Raw genomic sequence first — 14,417 nt, 5'->3', positions numbered from 1 at the left:
TGGTCCTAGAGAGTAAGTAGGTAATCTGTACTACACCATTTATCTGGGTTTGAATACCATTTCTGCCCTTTACTAGCTATGTGATCTTGGGCAAGTTACGTTACTTCTCATTGCCTTCGGTTTCCCCAATTGTAAAATTAGGATCTTTACAGTACCTACCTCATAGAGTTGTGAGGATTAATATATGTGAAGCTCTTAGAACAGCGACTGGCATGTGGGAAACTTCTAAACCCAGGGAAGCTTCTAGTAAGTATTAACTGTTTTAAAGGTGATTATCATTGACATCATCATCATTATCCATGATATACCCGCTTTGTAATCAGAGTTGATAAACATCATCTCGTGTCATGATTTCTCAGCAGTAAAGGGGTTTCAGAATACCTGCCCCTGCAAAATTCACAGTGGCCAACCAATGAGCTGAAATTAGCCAAGTAAAATTTGATAGTGAGAAAAACCCCTTCATTTAGATTAAAACCATTAATTATACAAGTACAGGATGGTGAAGATACTAACTCATACGACAAGCTCAGGGTGATTTTAGGGGGCTTTACACGACGGCAACTAACAACAACAAGCTTAGTATGCACGAGTTGTGTACCTCAGCTACCAACATAGTGCAGACAATTTAGAAGATGTTTATAGAAGCGTACTATCTGCCTTAAGGGGGGCGACAGGGCCACTGTGCTCTACTTTGCTGAAGCCACATTAATTTTGTTCTAGGCACTGAATGTTTAGAGGATCTTTAACTCGATCGTGTCTGGAAGAAACCAACCAGAATAAATGATCTTCACATCATGAACAGTGGTTGAAAGAACTAGAACTGTTAGCCTAAAAGGGCATAGGAACAGAGTAGTTTTTTTTTTTTTTTTTTTAATAGGGTCATGATAAATATTTGAAGTTGTGGCATTGAGAAAGAAAGAATGAATATGTTGTTCCAGGGTATAGGATTAGGTTCAATGGATTGAAGCTAAAGGATGGTAGATTTTGTCTCATTGTCGGAAACATCTTTTAATAATCAAGGTGTCTTGAGAGGTGGTAAGTTTCTCGTCCCTTAAAGCACTGGGATTTTATTTGTTCATTAGCAAATATGAGTACTTAGAATGTGCCAAACACTGCTGGTTTTAGAATAGACTACCTTAAGAGTCATATGTTCTCAATCAATGGAAGTATTTCAGTATACCAAACCAAACCCAGTGCCGTCGAGTCAATTCCGACTCATAGCAACCCTATAGGACAGAGTAGAACTGCCCCATAGAGTTTCCAAGGAGCGCCTGGCGGGCTTGAACTGCTGACCCTTTGGTTAGCAGCTGTAGCACTTAACCACTACGCCACCAGAGTTTCAGTATAGGACCACAAAAATAATTTTTGCATTGGTGGGAGCTTGGACTAGATAACTTCTCTGGTCTTTTCTAAATTCTTTCTTTGATTTCATGTTGTACACATCCATTCACTTCTATACTGACCGAGGATAAGAAACTTGTCATTTGCTGTCTTTGTGACTTCCCACTGTCCTTAGGTTTTTAAAGTGTTCTCTTTTGGCTTAGCGTATCCTAACAACAACCCTATTAGGGAGGCAGAACAGATATGAATTCCTTTTGACAGATAAAGAAATTGTGATGCAGAGAAGTGAAGTTTCTCAGCCAAGTGGGTCTGAACCCAAGTATCTGATTCCCAGCCCTGTTCTCTTTCTGCCAGATTCTGTACCCAGAATAGAGTTTTATATATACAAGATGAACCCTTAGATGCTGTGGCTGGCTGGCTGACTACTCATACAATGGCTCCAGAGTGACTTATGGCCTCCCACTGTGCCCACTCAGTCCCTGCCTGTAACATTCTATTATGAAAAATTTAAACATACAGAAACGTTGAAAGAATTATACAGCGAACACCCTTATACGCACCACCCAGATTCTACAGTTAACTTTTTGCTATATTTGCTTTATCATATATCTATCCATGGTTCGTCTCACTGGGTTCTTTTTGCTGTTAGTCTCCATTGCCCTTGGGAATCCCATAAAGCCATCATTTATGTTGCCTATCTCTCCCTCCCCATTAGCCCCTTGTGCAGGGAATTTGTTTAAAAGTTCCTGGCTGCAGGCTACATTTGAATTTGGTTTTCTCTCTAAATTCTTCATTTCTTTCCTGTGGTTGACTTGGAGTGGTGGGGTGACTATTCTGCTCTGTTCTCAGAGGAAGCTCTTTGCCAGTATTGACCAAGGGAATCAGCTACTGCCAGTCCTCAGGACCAGAAAATGCTGACTTTAGATTAAATAAATTCCATCTGTACTCTCTAATTACTGAGCTTCCTTGAGCCCTTGAGGAGGCTGTTTACCTGTGGAGGCTGGTGGTGAAGTCATTATTGGATTAGTATAAAGTTGAAGTACTCCAGATTTTTTAGGCTTAAAATAACCTTAAGGATCCCTGGCCTTGCAGGGAGGGTAGGATGAGTGAGATAAGACTTCAACCCTAGAATGAGCACACAGCAATGTTGCTGTTACTCATTTACTGGTGTCATACATATACATGAGGCTTTATGGCTATAACCTTCTCTCTGAATTACTTTCTCCTTCCAGTGACAGGTTGAAACAGGCCTGAAATAGGCAGCAACACTGCCATCTTCTGGGACCTCCTTCCTGCCACAGGAAAGATGTCAGCTGTTTCTGCCATGGGGGTAGGGGGGAAGCGGCAGACTACCCACCCACAGAGTAGCTAATCCGAATAGCCGAACTTGGTTCCTGGGCCTCCTAGAGTCCTATTCTGTCCCAAAATGCCTGTCCTCTAGGGTGTGTGTCTGTCTAGTCCCGAATTTGCACGGTACCCTGCAGCTGCCAAACACAGCAATGTATTCTAAACTCCGGATTGGTGGGAAATCCCTGGAAAGCACTGTCCCTTTACTACCACATCATCTCTGACCTGCCTCACCCCATCTGTTTGGCTTTCAGGGTTGAGCACGCACGCATGCATGCCAAGCACCGTGGTCATGAAGCCATGCACGCTGAGATGGTCCTCATCCTCATCGCTACCTTGGTGGTGGCCCAGCTGCTCCTGGTGCAGTGGAAGCAGAGGCACCCACGTTCCTACAACGTAAGCCGCTTTGCTTCTCACTTCTTTGTCAGTTAGCCATCAAGAGATCCTTCCTAAGCATTCTAGGGCCCAGCCTAAGCTAGAGTACTTGCAGGCAGAGAAGAGACAATAACAGTGAACTTTGTGCATGTGAATGGTGTATAATAGTGTATGGTCTGAGTGTTTAGTGTACAAGTGGTTCAGAGGGTGAAACAGGAATGGAACATGTGACTACTTTTATGGCCAGAAAAGGTAGGTTCTCCTTTTAAACATTGTAGGACAGATTGATGAAGGAGGTATTTATCAGGAACCGTGAGCCCAGGTTGCTCAGTGGTTAAGCATTTGGCTGCTAACCAAAAGATTGACAGTTCGAATCAAGCAGCCTCTCCCCAAGCTGCAACCTATGATGCAGCTCTGCTCTGTCCTATAGGGTTGCTATGAGTCGGAATTGACTTGACAGCAATGGGTTTTGGGTTTTTTTTTTGTTACTTAGATGGAAGGAACCCTCGTGGCACAGTGATTAAGTGCTTGGCTGCCAACCAAAAGATTAGTGGTTCAAACTCACCAGCTGCTCCATGGGAGAAGGATGTGGCATTCTGGTTCTGTAAAGCTTTACAGCCTTGGAAATCCTTTGGGGCAGTTGTGTTCTATCCTAGAGGGTCACCATGAGTCAGAATTGACTCTTACGGCAACAGGTATTCAGATAGAGGGAGAGCGGTCACTTGACTGGGAAGACCAAGCCTCCAGTGCATCTTACAGATGGAATTTAGATTCAGCTAATCTTGTTAAGGACATGGCAAGCAGTATACTAGATTCTTTTGCGACTGTTATCTTAGAAGCTTTTAACATAACTTTTTAACATGAAAAACTTGACAGATACCCACATGGTAATAGTTACTCTTTGAAAGACTACAGAAACATAATAATAGCTAATATTTATTGAGTGTTTACTATGTGCTAGGCATTGTTCTAATCACTTTACATGTATAATTTAATTAATCCTCACCATAACCCAATAAAGTAGCTACTGTTTTCGCTAGTTACAGATGAAGAAAGGTATAAAAAGGCAAAGTAACTTGCTCAAGTGATAAAACTAATATCTGACCTCAGATGATTTTGCTCCAGGTTTTTCAGTCTTAATCCCTAAATGATCCTATTTGTCTGTTGTTGTTCTTGGGTGCCATGGAGTCATTCTTGACTCATCTAGTATATGCTTTTTTAGACCTTTTGTAATATAGGCAAAGGTGCCTAGGGATCCGTAGCCCTCAGGATGGGAAATACTGCATTATCTCGTTTAGTCCTCCCAACATCCCATGAGGTAAGTAGGATGTTAAATGAAGAAACTGAGGCCTGGAGAGTTGAGGCATCAGAGGGTTAATAATAAGTGGAGTCAGGATTTGAACTCAAGTCTTCTGTTTCATATTTTCTACTGTACCATGTATTACCTCTGGAAAGGGTTTTCTCTCATGGGAAATAAGGTATAATCTGCAGCATAGGAGTAAGGGAGGCTAATGTTTGCTCTTGAGCTGGGCACAGTTCCAAACAACACTGACCTATAGCCAGCTGGCAAATACTACAAGTAGGGACAGTTGTACCTTCAGGTCATGGTATGTGGAATGCCCACATGGAACTAAGACTTTCTGATTTAGGGACCATTCAGCAGGCTAAGTCACATGGGGTGTGACTCCGTATCTGGATCCTGCTCAGACTGTGCCCTGTCTTCTGAGACAAGTCACTTGTTTCTCAGGTGGTTATAGTGCCTACTCTGCAAATGGGGATGACCAAGATGGGTTAGTGGAGCCTGGAAAAGTAAGAAAACTCAGAAACCAAGTGTAGAGCCAGAGCCCCTTGGCATTTCTGTGCTTGTATTTAGAAATCTTAAATTATATAATGTTGACTAATCTGCAAAGGGAAACGCTGGTGGCGTAGTGGTTAAGAGCTACAGCTGCTAACCAAAAGATGAGCATTCTACCAGGCGCTCCTTGGAAACTCTGTGGGGCAGTTCTACTCTGTCCTATAGGGTCACTATGAGTCAGAATCTATTGGACGGCAACGGGTAATCTGCAAAGGGTTTTTTTAGAAACCTACCTGAAGACAAAAAAGACCAGACTTACTGTTCTCACAGAGACTGGAGGAACCCCTGAGACTATGGCCCCCGGACACCCTTCTAACTCAGAACTGAAGCCCCTCCTGAAGTTCACGTTTCAGCCAAAGATTTGACGGGTCTATAAAACAAACAGTGACACACAAGAGGAACTTCCTTCTTAGATCAATCAAGTACACGGGACAAATGGGCAACTCTTGTCCAAAAGCAAAGATGAGAAGGTAGGATGGGACAGAAAAACTGGATGAATGGAAATGTGGAACCAGAGTGGAAGGGGGGAGAGTCTGACACATTGTGGGAATTGCAACCAGTGTCTTGAAACAATTTGCTTATAAATTTATGAATGAGAAACTAGTTTGCTCTGTAAACTTTCACCTAAAACATGTTGTTGTTAGGTGCTGTCGAGTCAGTTCTGACTCATAGCGACCCTGTACACAGCAGAACGAAACACTGCCCGGTCCTGAGCCATCCTTACAATCGTTGTTATGCTCGAGCTCATTGTTGCAGCCACTGTGTCAACCCAGCTCGTTGAGGGTCTTCTTTTCCGCTGACCCTGTACTCTGCCAAGCATGATGTCCTTCTCCAGGGACTCATCCCTCCTGACAACATGTGCAAAGTATATAAGATGCAGTTTCGCCATCCTTGCCTCTAAGGAGCATTCTGGCCGCACTTCTTCCAAGACAGATTTGTTCATTCTTTTGGCAGTCCATGGTATATTCACTATTCTTCGCCAGTGTCACAATTCAAAAGCATCAGTTCTTCTTTGGTCTTCCTTATTCACTGTCCAGCTTTCACATGCATATGATGTGATTGAAAATACCATGGCTTGGGTCAGGCCCATCTTAGTCTTCAGGGTGACATCTTTGCTCTTCAACACTTTGAAGAGGTCCTTTGCAGCAGATTTGCCCAATGCAATGCGTCTTTTGATTTCTTGACTGCTGCTTCCGTGGCTGTTGATTGTGGATCCAAGTAAAATGAAATCCTTGACAACTGCAATCCTTTCTCCATTTATCATGATGTTGCTCACTGGTCCAGTTGCGAGGATTTTTTGTTTTCTTTATGCTGAAGTGTAATCTGTACTGAAGATTGTGGTCTTTGGTCTTCATTAGTAAGTGCTTCAAGTCCTCTTCACTTTCAGCAAGCAAGGTTGTGTCATCTGCAAAATGCACGCTGTTAATGAGTCTTCCTCCAATCCTGATGCCCCGTTCTTCTTCATATAGTCCAGCTTCTTGTATTATTTGTTCAGCATACAGATTAAATAGGTATGGTGAAAGAATATAACCCTGATGCAACCCTGATGCACACCTTTCCTGACTTTATACCAATCAGTATCCCCTTGTTCTGTCCAAACCAACTGCCTCTTGATCTATGTAAAGGTTCCTCATGGGCACAATTAAGTGTTCTGGAATTCCCATTCTTCACAGTGTTATCCATACTTTGTTATGATCCACACAGTTGAATGCCTTTGCATAGTCAATAAAACACAGGTAAACATCCTTGTGGTATTCTCTGCTTTCAGCCAGGATCCATCTGACATCAGCAATGATATCCCTGGTTCCATGTCCTCTTCTGAAACCGGCCTGAATTTCTGGCTGTTCCTTGTTGATATACTGCTGCAGCCGTTTTTGAATGATCTTCAGCAAAATTTTGCTTGTGTGTGACATTAATGATATTGTTCTGTAATTTCCACATTTGGTTGGATCACCTTTCTTGGGAATAGGCATAAATATGGATCTCTTCCAGTCAGTTGGCCAGGAAGCTATCTTCCATATTCCCTGGCATAGACGAATGAGCACCTCCACCGTTGCATCTGTTTGTTGAAACATCTCAATTGATATTCTGTCAATTCCTGGAGCCTTGTTTTTCGCCAATGCCTTCAGAGCAGCTTGGGCTTCTTCTTTCAGTACCATTGGTTCCTGATCATATGCCACCTCTTGAAATGGTTGAATATCAACTAATTCTTTTTGGTATAATGACTCTGTGTATTCCTTCCATCTTCTTTTGATGCTTCCTGCGTCATGTAATATTTTCCCCATGGAATCCTTCACTATTGCAACTCGAGGCTTGAATCTTTTCTTCAGTTCTTTCAGCTTGAGAAACACCGAGCGTGTTCTTCCCTTTTGGTTTTCCATCTCCAGCTTTTTGCACGTGTCATTATAATACTTTGTCTTCTTGAGAGGCCCTTTGAAATCTTCTGTTCAGTTCTGTTACTTCATCAATTCTTCCTTTTGCTTTAGCTGCTTGACGCTCAAGAGCAAGTTTCAGAGTCTTCTCTGACATCCATCTTGGTCTTTTCTTTCTTTCCTGTCTTTTCAGTGGCCTCTTGCTTTCTTCATGGATGATGTCCTTGATGTCATTCCACAACTCATCTGGTCTTCGGTCACTAGTGTTCAATGCATCAAATCTATTCTTGAGATGGTCCCAAAATTCAGGTGGGATACACTCAAGGTCATATTTTGGCTCTCGTGGACTTGCTCTGATTTTCTTCAGTTTCAGCTTGAACTTACATATGAGCAGTTGATGGTCTGTTCCACAGTCGGCCCCTGGCCTTGTTCGGACTGAGATATTGAGCTTTTCCACCATCTCTTTCCACAGACATAGTCAATTTGATTTTGTGTGTTCCATCTGGCGAGGTCCATGTGTATAGTCGCCGTTTATGTTGGTGAAAGAAGTATTTGCGATGAAGAGGTTGTTGGTCTTGCAAAATTCTGTCATTCGATTTCCGCCATTGTTTCTGTCACCAAGGCCATATTTTCCAACTACTGATCCTTCTTCGTTTCCAACTTTAGCATTCCAATCACCAGTAATTACCAATGCATCTTGATTGCATGTTCGATCAATTTCAGACTGCAGCAGCTGATAAAAATCTTCTATTTCTTCATCTTTGGCCCTAGTGGTTGGTGTGTAAATTTGAATAATAGTTGTATTAACTGGTCTTCCTTGAAGGCGTATATGCTATCACTGACAGCGTTGTACTTCAGGATAGATCTTGAAACATTCTTTTTGATGATGAATGCAACACCATTCCTCTTCGAGTTGTCATTCCCAGCATAGTAGACTATATGATTGTCCAATTCAAAATGGCCAGTACCAGTCCATTTCAGCTCACTAATGCCTGGAATATCGATGTTTATGCATTCCATTTCATTTTTGACGATTTCCAATTTTCCTAGATTCATACTTTGTACACTCCAGGTTCTGATTTTTAATGGATGTTTGCAGCTGTTTCTTCTCATTTTGAGTCATGCCACATCAGCAAATGAAGGTCCTGAAAGCTTTACTCCATCCACGTCATTAAGGTCAACTCTACTTTGAGGAGGCAGCTCTTCCCCAGGCATCTTTTGAGTGCCTTCCAACCTGGGAGGCTCATCTTCCAGCACTATATCAGACAGTGTTCCGCTGCTATTCATAAGGTTTTCACTGGCTAGTGCTTTTCAGAAGTAGACTTCCGGGTCCTTCTTCCTAGTCTGTCTTAGTCTGGACGCTCAGCTGAAACCTGTCCTCCGTGGGTGACCTGCTGGTATCTGAATACTGGTGGCATAGCTTCCAGCATCACCATAACACACAAGCCCCCACAGTACGACAAACTGACAGACATGTGGGGAACCTAAAACATACACATACAAAAACTATGTAAAGAAAGTGAGGATGCATATATTATATACTGCAGTGGTTTGTAGTAAGTACCTTTTTTTTTTTTTAAAGGTGTAAAATCCTTTCTTCAAACAGTATCTTAAGGAAAAACCCAATATGGAAAACAATTCAGAAGCTTCTGTGGTTGATATGAGGGTTAGGTAACACTGTCCTCTCTCTTTTCCCTCTCTGGAGCCCCTAGGACCCATCAGAACACTGACAAAACCACTGACTTGTCATTAACTAGTTAATCCTTAATAGGAAATGTGACTGTGATTTAATAAGGCCAGTAGTACAAGGAACATCCACAGTCACCTTATTACTTTACAGCCACACCCTATAAAGATGATGCTGAACTTCACTGGTGAGGTGACATGTGAAAGTAGTTATTATAGAATGTAGTATTATAGTATTATAGCTTGTCTTGCTCTGAGAAGCTTAAACCCAAAGTTTTAGAAAATAGGAAAAGGAAATCTGTAATGTCCTGCTTTGTGCTATTGTTATGCAGTAATGATCTATGTTGGTTTTGTTAAAACATTTGTTAACTTGTGTACAGTGAATTTTTTTACTGCTTTAATTAAAATGGAAACCCTGGCGGCATAGTAGTTAAGCGTTCGGCTGTTAACCAAAAGGTCGGCAGTATGAATCCTCCAGGCGCTCCTTGGAAACTTTACGGGGCAGTTCTACTCTGTCCTTTAGGGGTACTATGAGTCGGAATTGACTCTACAGCCATGGGTTTTTTTGTTAATTAAAATACTAACTTTGGAAGAAGAAAAATTGTCCAAGAGGCATGTATGGAATGGCACCTCTTATTCTTTCCCAAGCTTATCAGAAGTTGGAGCTGTTTTGCCTTGGAGGCACTGTTATGTAGTGGAGTCGACCAATCTGGCTTGATTATCCATCTCTCCTAGCTATGTGACTACACCTCTCTGAGCCTCAGTTTTTCTTACCTCTGAAATGGGGTGATAATATCTACCTCATGGGTTGTTGTGAAGATTATATAAAATTGTGTATTGCAAGGGTTTTGTAAACTCTAAAGCTAATATTAGTAACTGCTGTTCCCACTCCTAAGAGAAAGCTCAAGGACATAAAAATGTGTCTTAACAGAAAGGGCCACATGAACCAGAAACCTACATCATCCTGAGAGCAGAAGAACTAGTTGGTGCCCGGCCAGAATAGGTGACTGCCCTGACAGGGAGCACAACAGAGAACCCCTGAGGGAGCAGGAGATCAGTGGGATGCAGACCCTAAATGCTCATAAAAAGACCATACTTAATGGTCTGACTGAGACTAGAGGAATCCCGGCGGTCATGGTCCCCAAACCTTCTGTTGGCACAGGACAGGAACCATCCCCAAAGACAACTCATCAGACATGAAAGGGACTGGACAGAGGGTAGGAGAGAGATGCTGATGAAGAGAGAGCTAATAATATCAGGTGGACACTTGAGACTGTGTTGGCATCTCCTGCCTGGAGGGGGAATGGGAGGATAGAGAGAGTTGGAAGCTGGCAAAATTGTCACAAAAGAGACTGGAAGGGCGGACTCATTAGGGGGAGAGCAAGTGGGAGTACGGAGTAAGATGTATATAAACTTATATGTGACAGACTGACTTGATTTGTAAACGTTCACTTAAACCTCAATAAAAGTTAATAAAAAAAAAAGAAAAAAATGTGTCTTAAGGTACTATTTTATGTGCATTACGATTAAAATTTCTTTTTTATTGAGGTAAAATTTATGTAACATAAAATTCACCATTTTAACCATTTTAAAGTGTACAATTCAGTGGCTTTTAGTACGTTCATAATGTTTTGCAACTATTGCCACTGTCTAGTTCTAGAACATTTTCATTGCCCCAAAAGAAACCTTTGTACCCATTAAGCAGTTACTCCTCATTCCCCCAGGGCCTAGTGCATGGCAACCACTAATCTGCTTTTTCTCTCTATGGATTTGTCTGTTCCGGATATGCATATAAAGGGAATCATACAATATGTATGTAGCCTTTTGTGTCTGGCTTCCTGCATTTAGCATAATGTGTGAAGGTTCGTTCATGTTGTAGCATGTATCACTCCTTTATTCCTTCTTATGGCTCCACACAACTTCATTGTGGGATATACTGCATTTTTAGTCTGTCACTGATGGAAATTTGATTAATTCTACCTTTTGGTTATTGTGAATAGTGCCGCTATGAACATTTTTGTATAAGTTTTTGTATGGACATATATTTTCAGTTCTTTTGGGTATATACTTAGGCGTAGAGTTACTGGGTCATATGGTAATTCTGTGTTTAACTTTTCGAGGAATCAACAAACTTTTCCATAGTGGCTGCATCATTTTACATTCCCACCAGCAGTGTATGAGAGTTCCAATTTCTCAACATTCTTGCCAACAGTTATTTTCTCTTTTGTTGATTATACCATTCTAGTGGGTGTGAAATGGTATCTTGTTGTGGTTTTGATTTGCATTTCCTTAATGACTAATAGGGTTGAACATTCTTTTTGTTTTCTTATTGGACACTCATATATTTTCTTTGGAGAAATGTCTATTCTGGTTCTTTGCCCATTTTTTAATTGAATTTGTCTTTTTATTGTTGAGTTGTAAGAGTTCTTTATGTATTCTAAGTACTAGGTTCTTATCAGATATATGATCTGCAAATATTTTCTCCCATGCTGTGGGTTGTCCTTTGATGGATGGACAAACGTTTTAAATTTTGTTGCTTTATCTATTTTTTCATTTGTTCCTTGTGCTTTTATTTTCATATCTAAGGTTCTATTGCCAGATCTACGGTCATGCAAATGTACCCCTATGTTTTCTTCGATGAGTTCTACAGTTTTAGCTCTTACATTTGAGCCTTTGATCTATTTTGAGTTAATTTTTGTGAGAATTGTGTGAGGTAACAGTTCAGCGTCATTATTTTGCATGTGGATATCCAATTGCCCCAGCACCATTTGTTGAAAAGACTATTCTTTCTTCATTTAGTAGTCCTGGCACCCCCCCTTTTTTTTTTAATTAACTTTTATTGAGCTTCAAGTGAACGTTTACAAATCAAGTCAGACTGTCACATATAAGTTTATATACACCTTACTCCGTACTCCCACTTGCTCTCCCCCTAATGAGTCGGCCCTTCCAGTCTCTCCTTTTGTGACAATTTTGCCAGCTTCCAACTCTCTCTATCCTCCCATCCCCCCTCCAGACAGGAGATGCCAACACAGTCTCAAGTGTCCACCTGATATTATTAGCTCACTCTTCATCAGCATCTCTCTCCTACCCACTGTCCAGTCCCTTTCATGTCTGATGAGTTGTCTTCGGGAATGGTTCCTGTCCTGTGCCAACAGAAGGTTTGGGGACCATGACCGCTGGGATTCCTCTAGTCTCAGTCAGACCATTAAGTATGGTCTTTTTGTGAGCATTTGGGGTCTGCATCCCACTGATCTCCTGTTGGCACCCTTTTTGAAAATCAGTTCATTATAGGTATATAGTTTTATTTCTGGAGTCTTAATTCTATTCTAGTGATCTAGGTATCTGTCCTTATGCCAGCACCACACTTTTGATTATTGTAGCTTTCTAGTAAGTTTTGAAATTGGGAAGTGTTTTGTGTCTATGTTGTTGTTAGGAACCCTTGAGTCAGTTCCGACTCGTAGCAACCCTATGTACGACAGAATGAAACCCTGCCCGGCACTGCGCCATCCTCACAACCGTTACGCCTGAGTTCATTGCTGTAGCTATTGTGTCAATCCAACTCATTGAGGGTCTTCCTCTTTTTCACTGACCCTCTGCTTTACGAGCATGTTCTTCAGGGACTAGTCCCTCCTGATAACATGTCCAAAGTATGTGAGGCGTAGTCTCGCCATCCTTGCTTGTAAGGAGCATCTGGCTGTACTTTTTCCAAGACAGATTTGTTTGTTCTTTTGGCAGTCCATGGTATATTCAGTATTCTTCACCAACACCATGATTCAAAGATGTCAATTCTTCTTTGGTCTTCCTTGTTCATTGTCCAGCTTTCACATATATATGAGATGTTTGGAAACACTGTGGCATGGGTACGGTGCACCTTAGTCTTCAAGGTGACGTCTTTGCTTTTTTAACACTTTAAAGAGGTCTTTTGCAGTAGATTTTCCCAGTGCAGTACATCTTTTGATTTGTTGACTGCTGCTTCCATGGGTGTTGATTGTGGTTTCAAGTAAAATGAAATCCTTGACAGCTGCAGTCTTTTCTCCGTTTACTGTAATGTTGCTTATTGGTCCAGTTGTGAGAAGTTTTGTTTTCTTTATGTTGAGGTGTAATACATACTGAAGGCTGTGGTCTTTGATCTTCATCAGCAAATGCTTTAAGTTCTCTTCACTTTCAGCAAGCAAGGTTATGTCGTCTGCATAACACAGGTTGTTAATGAGTCTTCCTCCAATCCTGATGCCCCAGTCTTCTTCATATACCCCAGCTTCTCGGATTATTTGCTTAGCATACAGATTGAGTAAGTTTGATGAAAGGATACAGCCCTGACGCACACCTTACCTGACTTTAAACCACGAGTATCTTGTTCTGTTCCAGTGACTGCCTCTTGATCTATGTACAGGTTCTTCATGAGTGCAATTAAGTGTTCTAGAATTCCAATTCTTTGCGGTGTTATTCATAATTTGTTATGATCCACACAGTCCAGAGTCTTTGCATAGTCAATAAAACACAGGTAAACATCTTTCTGGTATTCTCTGCTTTCAGCAATGATATCCCTGGTTCCATGTCTTCTTCGGAATCCAGCTAAAGTTCTGGCAGTTCCCTGTTGATGTACTGCTGCTGCAGCTGTTTTTGAATGATCTTCAGCAAAATTTTGTGTGTGATGTTAATGATATTGTTCAATAATTTCCACATTTGTTTGAATCACCTTTCATTGGAATAGGCATAAATATGAATCTCTTCCAGTCAGTTGGCCAGGTAGCTGTCTTCCATATTTCTTGGCATAGACGAGTGAGCACTTCCAATGCTACATCCATTTTTTGAGACATCTGAATTGGTATTCCTTCAGTTCCCGGACCCTTGTTTTTTGTCACTGCCTTCAGTGCAGCTTGAAGCTCTTCCTTCATTCCCATCAGTTCCTGGTCATATGCTACCTCCTGAAATGGTTGCATGTCAACCAATTGTTTTCGGTATAGTGCTTCTGTGTATTCCTTCCATCTCCTTTTGATGCATCCTGTGTTGTTTAATATTTTCCTGGTGGAATCCTTCAATATTGCAACTCGAGGCTTGATTTTTTTTTTTCCCAGTTATTTCACCTTGAGAAATGCCAAGTGTGGTCTTCCCTTTTGGTTTTGTAACTCCAGGTCTTTGCACATGTCATTGTAATACTTTGCTTTGTCTTCTCTAGCCACCCTTTGAAATCTTCTGTTCAGCTCTTTTACTTCGTCATTTATTCCAATTGGTTTAGCTACTTCATGTTCCAGAGCAAGTTTCAGAGTCTCTTCTGACATCCATTTTGGCCTTTACTTTCTTACCTGTCTTTTTAATGACCTCTTTCTTGCTCTCTTCATGTATGATATCCTTAATGTTACTCCACAACTCTTCTGGTCTTTGGTCATTAGTGTTCATCATGTCAAATCTCTTCTTGAGATGTTCTCTAAATTCAGGTGGGA

General features: G+C 41.3%; 1 protein-coding gene across 1 annotated transcript in view; it reads left to right on the top strand.

Annotated features, from left to right (window-relative positions):
- RNF121 (ring finger protein 121) overlaps nt 1-14,417 on the top strand; it is a 75,111-nt gene that overhangs the window by 28,305 nt on the left and 32,389 nt on the right. Inside the window, exon 3 of the mRNA XM_049889986.1 lies at nt 2,943-3,084. Within this exon, the coding sequence (XP_049745943.1) occupies nt 2,943-3,084 (142 nt within the window). The remainder of the gene's footprint in view (nt 1-2,942; nt 3,085-14,417) is intronic.

The sequence above is a fragment of the Elephas maximus genome, chromosome 7, assembly GCF_024166365.1.
Source record: "Elephas maximus indicus isolate mEleMax1 chromosome 7, mEleMax1 primary haplotype, whole genome shotgun sequence".
NCBI lineage: Eukaryota > Metazoa > Chordata > Mammalia > Proboscidea > Elephantidae > Elephas > Elephas maximus.
Note: the sequence above shows the minus strand (reverse complement) of the source record. Positions and strands in the feature narration are given on the sequence as shown.